Genomic DNA, 8449 nt, shown 5'->3' with positions numbered 1-8449 from the left:
GGACGAGGGCGGCGGAGGTTCTACCCGGGCGAAGGTCAGCTGGTTCAGGCAGGTCTCATCCCGGGCGCCGGCGGTCAGATGACCCAAGCTTGGACGGCCGGGAACCCCGAGCATCCCGGGACCCGCTTCGAGGCGGGATGGCTGAGCCAGCGGCGCTAGGACCCCTGGGCAGAGCCTCGGGGAAGGGAGTCGGCGGGGGGCAATACCTTACATGGTGCACCTGCCCCCTCCCGCGCTCACCATCTGAGTCCGCTGCCCAAAATAGCCCCCGGCGCCCGCCGGTCTGTCCCACGGCCCGGAGATGGCTGCTGTCTCCGACCCCGTGGGGCTGGGTGCGCCGTGGGGACCGGCGCGCCCCGAGCCCCCTCCCACCCGCTTCCACCCAGTGCACGGTGCCAACATCCGCGTGGACCTCTCCGGGACGCGGGCCACACGCGTGGAGAGCTTCGCCCACGGCGTGTGCTTCAGTCGCGAGCCGCTGGCCCCCGGCCAGGTATTCTTGGTTGAGATCGAGGAGAAAGAGCTGGGCTGGTGCGGGCACCTGCGCCTCGGCCTGACAGCGCTGGACCCCGCCAGTCTGGCCGCCGTACCCGAGTTTTCGCTACCCGACCTGGTCAGCCTCGGGCACACCTGGGTCTTCGCCATCACGCGCCATCACAACCGCGTGCCCCGGGAGGGCCGCCCAGAGGCAGAGGCCCTGGCCCCCAGTCGTCCCCCAGCCCTCCTCGTGGAACCGTATCTCTGCATCGAGCAGTTTCGCATTCCCCGCGACCGCCTGGTCGGCCGCAGCCGGCCGGGTTTGTACAGCCACCTCTTGGATCAGCTCTATGAGCTGAATGTGCTGCCTCCGACCGCGCGCCGCAGCCGCCTGGGCGTTCTCTTCTGCCCGCGCCCGGACGGCACGGCTGACATGCATATCGTCATCAACGGCGAGGACATGGGCCCCAGCGCCCGGGGGCTGCCAGCCGCCCAGCCCCTCTACGCGGTGGTGGACGTCTTCGCCTCCACCAAGAGCGTGCGCTTGGTCCAACTGGAGTATGGCTGTAGGTATCCCACCCCCTGGGCAGCGACCCCTCCTGGCCCCCAGGGGGGACAGGAACCTGCTAGGACTTCTGAACCAGCTGGCAAGGCCTTGGTCTGTCCAGCGTTGCTTTAGAAGTTGGGGAACCTGGGACTTCCCTGGTGGACCAGTGGCTAGGACTCTGTGCGCCCAATGCAGGGGCCTGGGGTCCCATCCCTGGTCAGGGAACTGGATCCCACATGCCACAGCTAGGAGTTTGCATGCTGCAACTAAGAGCTGGCACAGCCAAATAAATACATAAATATTAAAAAAAAAAAAAAGGTGGAGGGGTGAGTCTGACTTCAGATTCTGCCTCTGCCTGTGGCCTTGGACAAGTCAGTTCCCTTGGCTTTGGGCCTCGATTTATCCACCTTGGCTGTGATCGATTAGGATGTCCTCTAAATCCCCTTTCTGACTTTGCCAATATTTCCTGTATTAACCTAGGGCATGAATTCGAAACCAATTTTAGATTTTGGTCCTCTGAGAATTATGTGTATTAGACAAATACTTATCGATTTGAGTGTACAGAGTTTAAAGGCATCACCTCTAAACCCCAGGTGAGAGCTTCTGAATCCTGAGGTCTGGTTCATGATAGCACCATTAAGCCCTTTATTTATACATCTGAGCTTGCATGCGGGCTCAGTCACTCAGTCGCCTCTGACTCTTTGCGACCCTATGGACCACAGCCCACCAGGCTTCTCTGTCCATGGGATTTTCCAGGCAAGAATACTGGAGTGGGTTGCCATGCCCTCCTCCAGGGGGTCTTCCTGACCCAGAGATCGAACCCACAGATGCTGCAGCTCCTGTGTTGGCAAGTGGATTCTTTACCACTGAACCGCCTGGGAAGCCATACATCTGAATTCACATTTTATGAATTTAGTAGGCGAGAACCCTCTCTGTGCCAGATCTGTGCTGGAGGCTGGGGTTGCCCAGGTTTATCAGATGCTACCCCTGCCCTCAGAAGCTGCTAAGGGAGGGGAAGGGAGCAGGGTGATGCTAGCAAGGAGACAGAGCTGTTGGGAAAGTGCTGCACAAGAGGTGCTTATCTCAATCACCTAAACGGCCCCGAGCCAGCCTGGGCCTGAGAGTGAAGGGACCAAGACCTAGGTCTGGGTCTCGGCACCCCCACCCCCCACCGTTGCTTTTGCCTTAGACAGCCTTCTCTCCACAGTGCCGTCCCTGCAGACCCTGTGCCGCCTGGTGATCCAGAGGAGCGTGGTGCACCGGTTGGCCATTGATGGGCTCCATCTGCCCAAAGGACTTAAGGATTTCTGCAAGTATGAGTGAAGGCCTGCACCGCCCTGGAGCAGGGCCATGAGAGTGCATCCTGGCCCCAGAGGCATGCCTGCCCTGAAGTTGGCCACGCTGTTGCCAGCCAGGATGGAAATAAACACAGCCGATGTTGCCACCGATCCTTGGAGGGTCTCCTTGCCCCTGAAGTCTGTGAGGGGCATTTCTTTTAGAATCACTGGGGGTCAGCAGGGCAGGTGAGAGAAAGGGAGCATTTTGACATCACCTAGACCTGTGACTCCTAGCCTGACTACTCGTGATCTAAGACAGACTGCCAGCGCTCTGGGCCCTGATACCAGAGATTCTCATTTGATTTGTCAAAGGACATTGTTTTTGCAAAAGTTCCCCTCGAGATACTAAGGAATAGCCAGGGTTGAGAGGCATTTCCCTCAAGCAGAGGTCTCAACTTTGGCACATGGTGTAACCACTTGAGAAACTTAGAAAAATACTGCTAACTGGGTCTCACCCTGGGATTCTGATTTAGTTAACCCTGGGATAAGGCTGAGCATCAGGATTTCTAAAAGCTTCCAAGAGAATCTAACGTGCAGCCTGGGGTGAGAACCAATGCCCTAGACCAACTACATCATTTCGCAGATGGAAAGTGGAAGCCCAGAGATGGGAATGTGTTTGTCCAAGGACACACAGCAAATGAATGAATACAGGGTGTTTCCTCTGCACACACTGCAGGGCACAAAGCACCCGATTCCTTTATTTGTATCTCTGATCACTTCTTTCATACAGATGATCTCATTTGATCCTTCATAACTTCTGGTGAAGTAGTGGGCAGTCATTTCCCCATCTTACAGATAAAGATGTCGAGGAACAGAACTGTCCAGGTGACTTGTCCAAGGTAAAGGCAAGAACCTAGAATGCCCAGTTCCTGGTCCAGCACTCTTTCAGCACCATCCATTGTCATACACAGGTTCTAGAATGAACAGGTCAATCCTGTGAGGTGGGTTCCAGGTGTAAAAGGGAAGGACTATGAGGTGACATTCTAGAAGGGTGGAGAAGGTAGGACAGGAGGCAGATGACTGTTCCCTCACAAATAGGGGCTTTGGGGCAGCCATGTCCTATTTCATGTCTCCACAGACTCAGCCAGGTCTTCCGTCTTCTGGCCAAGGTGAGGGGGCCCGTGAACTGGAGGGTGTACAAGTTCCTGAGAACCTGAGTCCTGGCTCTGGGGAGGTGGCGGTTCTGCTGGGCATTGTTGGGCTTGCCCTGGAGTCAGTTCTCTTTGAAGAAAGCCATTCCCAAAGTCCTTGCCAAGAGCCACCCACTTGTTCATTCATTCATTCAACAAACATGGCTCCATCACCTACCTGCATTAGGGACTGATTTGGGGTGTGGATATGAGCAAAACCCAGTTCCCAACCACCAGACTGCCCTCTTGGGCTGGTCTTAATTGCTCCCGATCCCAGGGCTCTGCTCCTGTGCCCTGCCCCTCAGGGCCTCCTCCTTCGAGACCAAGAATAACACTCCATCCCATTCCTGTCTCTGCAGGTGGGGCCGCTTCTCCGGGCTCATCTCTCGGCCTCGATAGTCTTATAGAGCCAGGGGTGGTGGCCTCTGGCGGACAAGGCCCACTGAGCCAGAAAGCTGAGCAGGTGACACCTGTTGCCCAGGCCTGGGGCCCGGCCCCTGGGGGCGCTGGCTGGGAGCCACCGAGGCAGGAGTACAACTGGTACTGCCACAAATTCCCCGCCGCGAGGCAGCCGGAGAGCCTGGGCCGGGAGGATGGCTACTCCAGAAGCAGAGCCCCTCAGCTGGGCGGCCCCAGCATGCCTGCGCCCCTGCTGCTGTGTGGGCTTACACCTGGGGCTCCGCCGATGCCTGTCGAAGTAGGGGGGAAGGAGGCCAGCTCCCAGCCCGACATCTGCATCCTGACCTTGGCCATGATGATCGCTGGCATCCCCACTGTGCCCGTCCCGGGCCTGCGGGAGGAGGACCTGATCCGGGCAGCTCAAGCTTTCATGATGGCCCATCTGGAGCCGGAGGGGGCTGTGGAGAGGGCCCAGTGGGCACAGGCGCAGGCCCACAAAGCCTCTGGGCCAATGGCCTTAGCAAGATCCCGGAGGGGCCAGCCTCCTGGCTCCTACTTGTAGCTGGATGAAATAGCACCAGACTCATAGGGTGGCTTCTCCGTATGGTTTTTGGGCAGGCAGGGGTGGTGGTGCCTATGGCAGGGACTGGAATAAGGTGGTGGTCTGAGCCACTCTGACAAACACCGGCCCATTCAGGGCCCAGACCCCAGGAAGTTCCCAGAAACCATTAAGCTGGGAGATGGGTCTTTGGTCAGAGTAGTTACAATGAGAATTACCGAGGTAGGCGGCCCTGCTTGGAGAGTGGAAGCTTCTTTCGTACCATTCTGGTACTCCCATCAGAATTCTTGCGCAAAGCCCTAGGCAACGTGCACTTTTCTCCTGCCTTTTGTTTCTCACTCTGCTGAGGGCAGGTGATGAGACCACAGACAAGGAAGGAACACTGACTCTTATTAACACTAACTCTGAGCACCCACTGGGTGTCAGCCCATCACATGCCCAGTCTCCTCTCATCCTACCAGTGCTCCGGGAAAGCTCCATTTTTACAGGTGAATGAATTGAGGCTTGCCTCAAGTCCCAGAGCAAGTAAAAGGCAGCACCCGGCCTCAGAAAGCAGACAGGGAAGAAACCAGGGTTTGCAATGTAATGTCAGACTATAAAATCTAGTCGTTCTATAGTATTGGGGTGGCCAAAAAGGTCGTTCGGGTTTTTCCTAACATCTTACAGAAAAACCCAAACATTTTGGCCAACCCAGTATCTCCTAAACTTCCTTCTACGAGACAAAAAACTGGACAAGTGCTAAAACAGACAGCATTCACTTTAATGACCTCAGGATCGGGGGGCGTGGCGGGTGGTGAGGCTGACAGCCTGGCTCTCAGCCTCTGGGGGGCCTTCTCCTCTGTGGGTAGGGTGTCACCTCATGACTGTGGAAGCTCTTACCAAGTCCCAGTCTTGATCTTCACTGTCTTATCTCTTATCCTAGAGCAGGTATTACCTGTGAAGGCCCTTGAGCTAAGAACGGGTTCTACTTTTTGAAAAGGTTGTTGGGGGAAAAAAACAACAAAAACAACCCACACAGCAAAGACAAAGAACCAGGAACATACAGCAGGCTGTAAGCGCCCAGCAAAGTCCAGGATACTGACTATCGGGCCCTTTACGGGACAGCTTCGCTGCCTCCTGTTTTAGGAATCTAGACACGTTGTGGGTAGCAGGCTGCAGAAGAGAAGACCCTCGTGCTTCTTCTCTGGAAGGAGGGTCCGAGGAAGGACAGCAGTGTGAGTGTTGGGGGGAAGGTGTGGGAGGGGGATGTGAGTGATACAGAAGGATGAGCACCACAGGTAATCAGAGTTGGACCTGCTCATAAGGGCCGATCCAGCTGTCGGCCAGCTCCCGCAGGGTGCTGTACCGCCGTTCAAACTCCTCCTGGCTGCAATGCAGCAGGAGCTGACTCACCTCCTCCGTGAGGAGAGCTACAGCCAAGCGCTTCTCCAGGGTCTCGCTCCACATGCTGCCCAGGATGTCACCGAGATTGGGGGCACAGCCTGCTGTCCACTCAGCAGGCAGCATGTCGGGCTGGAGCTCCTGGCGGTGGGCGCTGAGCATGGCCAGGATGTGGCGGCAGGGCAGGCGGAAGGCCTGGTTGAAGTAGCAGCTGCAGCTGGCCGGGGGCTGGGGCTGCACCCTGTGGGTGTCCTCCAGGATCTGTATGTTCACCTTTTCGGAACCCGAGCCAATGAGGTGCATGGATTTCTGGACCACAGCAAGCTCGCCCAGGCAGAGCTGGGCGGCTGGCCCCGTGCAGATGGCATTAAGTGATTGCTGGATGCGGGCTTCCACCAACTGCTCCACTTTGGGGCTTTCGGGACTGCCCTCCAAGGGGGTGTAACGGTTCGGGGGACTCAGGCCCAGGTTGAAACTCACCTTGTCTCCCGAGTTCTGCCGAAGGTACCGGAGCAGGGCGCTCATGCCTTTTTCCACCACTGGGGTGGTTCCAAAGAACTGGCTGAGGAGGCGAGTGGTGACCTCCAGGCCCTGAAAATAGCGGCTGCTCTCGGCTCGGCTCCTCCAGCGGTGGGCCAACCAGATGCGGTCATTGAGCAGCCAGTGTGAGTGGAGCGCGGGCAGCTGGGCCGGTGGGATGCAGGTGCTCAGCAGCGTGTACAGCTTCTGCAGGTTCCCGGCCGTGGCTGAGCACATGGTGCTCCGCAGGGCGGTCAGGAGCAGCCTCTCCACCGGCTGCTCCAGGGCCAGTTGACAGAACTTGCCCTGGAGGAACTTACAGATGTGGAAGGCCGAGAGCAGGACCTCAGCTGCCGGGAACTCCATAGCAAGGGTGGGCAGCAGGAGGAAGTAGGGATCCACGAGAATGGTACAGACTCTCTCCCATGCTGGGTTAAACTTCTTGAACACCTGGCACATCTGGGCCAAGGCTTCGGCATCCTCCTTGGCAAGAATGGCGAAGTAGACTGCCCGGGAAAGATGACCCTCCAGCGGCACCCGGGGTCCATCCACCAGGAAGGTGTATAACACCTCGCCCCTCGGGTTATAGGTCCGGTGGATAAATAAGATCTCGGGAAAATGGGTAAAGACCCTCTGCATAAAGCAGCTCTGATAGTTGAGGGTCTCTAACTGGGCAGTCTTATTAACCTGGTAGAACAGCAGAGGTGGGCTTGGGTCCTCAATCAGGAGCTCATTCAGCACTGTCAGCGCCATGGGGGAGATGGGAAATGTCTCAATGCCAAGGTCAAAATACTTGCTCTGTGCAGCTGCCAAACAGAGGGCTCCCACTCTCTAAAGCTCCAACTAAGTCAAGGCTTGAGGCTGGGCTGTAGACCCCAGATCTTAATCCAAAGATGGGCCTATGGAGAAGAAAAGAGATATAAGAAGACAGTAGGGGCTTGGCTCTTCAATTATTCATCCAGACAATATTTTATTCCTTAACTATGTATCAGCACTGTTCTGGGGATATGCAATAAACATGTAAACAAACAAGGATGTATCAGATAATGAAATTTACAAAGACCCTAAAATGGGGTAAGGGTAGGCTGGAGGAGGGAGGGATGCCTTAGCCAAGGCAGCCAAGGAAGCTGTCTCTGGGTGGTGGGAGGATGACTTGGAGCTGAGACATAATTGGTAAGAAGTCAGCATGGAAGGATTTGGTGCCAGAGATTTAAGTGAGTGTCAAGGGCGGAGCTGCCTTTTTTCTCCTTAAATATTTAAAACATTTGTACAGCACTTTGTATTTACTTCTTGGCCTCCATTCTTTCATTGGTCCTGGTATATACATGAGAACTGCAACTGCCCCAGACTTACTGTGTGATCTTGGGCAAGCCAGTGATTCCCTCTTAGCCTCAATCCCTTCAACCGAAAACGGGGTTAACAAGTGTTCATAAGTCTTTCCTCCCTCTACGTAAATCCCTCTATTAACTGCAATACTTTGTTCAAATGTTTCCTCTATTTAGCCCCTCAACCCGGGTTACTGTCCCCATTTTACAGATGAGAAACTGAGGCTCAAAGAAGTTAAGTGACTTGCCTACCGTCATTCAGTAAGTGGCTGGAAGCTGAGTCTTTGGCTCGGGATTCTGACTGCTTGCCACAGTAGAAAACCAGAGACAGAGAGGGGATGCGGCCTCTGACCTCTCACCTCTAACCCAGGTGGCAGGATGTGGATGTCTGATGTTCGCATTCGGGGTCTGGCCAGAGCCAGAAGAGAAGTCAACCTCCACCCTTTTGGGGGCTGTGTCATGGTGACTGCGGTCACCAGCTGCCTCACACCTCCACCCCTGAAGGAATTACTCACCCACAGCTTGGCTCGGTCGCCATTTCTCCCTATTTGACCCTGCCTCTGACTCTGACTGACCTCTAGGCTCACCAACCGCGGCGCCAGCTTCCCGTGACTCGGGCCAATGGCCTGAAGAATTCGCTTTCGGACTTTGTGGCAACGACCAATCATAGCCCAGCGATTTGTGGGCGGGCGCTGTTACCAGGGTTACGAGGGGCTCGGCTGGCGGCAACCAATGTAAGCCTGAAGACACCAGCATCCTTTGGAGTCTGAGCCCTG

The 8449-nt window shown here is 55.9% G+C and overlaps 3 protein-coding genes across 6 annotated transcripts; 2 read left to right on the top strand and 1 right to left on the bottom strand.

The window, feature by feature from the left end:
- The first annotated feature begins 2 nt into the window (after positions 1–2).
- NEURL2 (neuralized E3 ubiquitin protein ligase 2) lies at positions 3–3067 on the top strand. The gene is made up of 2 exons (XM_020887163.2): positions 3–1043; positions 2232–3067. Exons 1-2 carry the CDS (start codon positions 302–304, stop codon positions 2345–2347), a joined length of 858 nt encoding a protein of 285 aa, XP_020742822.2. The 5' UTR covers positions 3–301; the 3' UTR covers positions 2348–3067.
- On the bottom strand, positions 3000–8262 carry ZSWIM1 (zinc finger SWIM-type containing 1). Of its 4 annotated transcripts, none has more exons than XM_020887157.2 (3): positions 8189–8262; positions 5842–7247; positions 3000–3275 (listed from the first exon to the last, which is right to left on the bottom strand). In XM_020887157.2, the coding sequence occupies exons 2-3, from the start codon at positions 7099–7101 to the stop codon at positions 3138–3140; spliced, it is 1398 nt and encodes a 465-aa protein (XP_020742816.1). In that variant the 5' UTR covers positions 7102–7247; positions 8189–8262; the 3' UTR covers positions 3000–3137. The 4 variants fall into 4 exon arrangements, with proteins under 4 accessions (XP_020742816.1, XP_020742818.1, XP_020742817.1 ...); XM_020887159.2 differs by lacking the exon at positions 8189–8262 and adding an exon at positions 8033–8182; XM_020887158.2 differs by lacking the exon at positions 8189–8262 and adding an exon at positions 7926–8026.
- Positions 3267–7380, top strand: SPATA25 (spermatogenesis associated 25). Its single transcript, XM_020887165.2, has 2 exons — positions 3267–3470; positions 3851–7380. The coding sequence occupies exons 1-2, from the start codon at positions 3416–3418 to the stop codon at positions 4450–4452; spliced, it is 657 nt and encodes a 218-aa protein (XP_020742824.1). The 5' UTR covers positions 3267–3415; the 3' UTR covers positions 4453–7380.
- Positions 8263–8449: the final 187 nt, after the last annotated feature.

Source organism: Odocoileus virginianus, chromosome 9, assembly GCF_023699985.2.
Source record: "Odocoileus virginianus isolate 20LAN1187 ecotype Illinois chromosome 9, Ovbor_1.2, whole genome shotgun sequence".
NCBI lineage: Eukaryota > Metazoa > Chordata > Mammalia > Artiodactyla > Cervidae > Odocoileus > Odocoileus virginianus.
The sequence above is the reverse complement of the archived record's forward strand: the minus strand, read 5'-3'. Positions and strand labels throughout refer to the sequence as shown.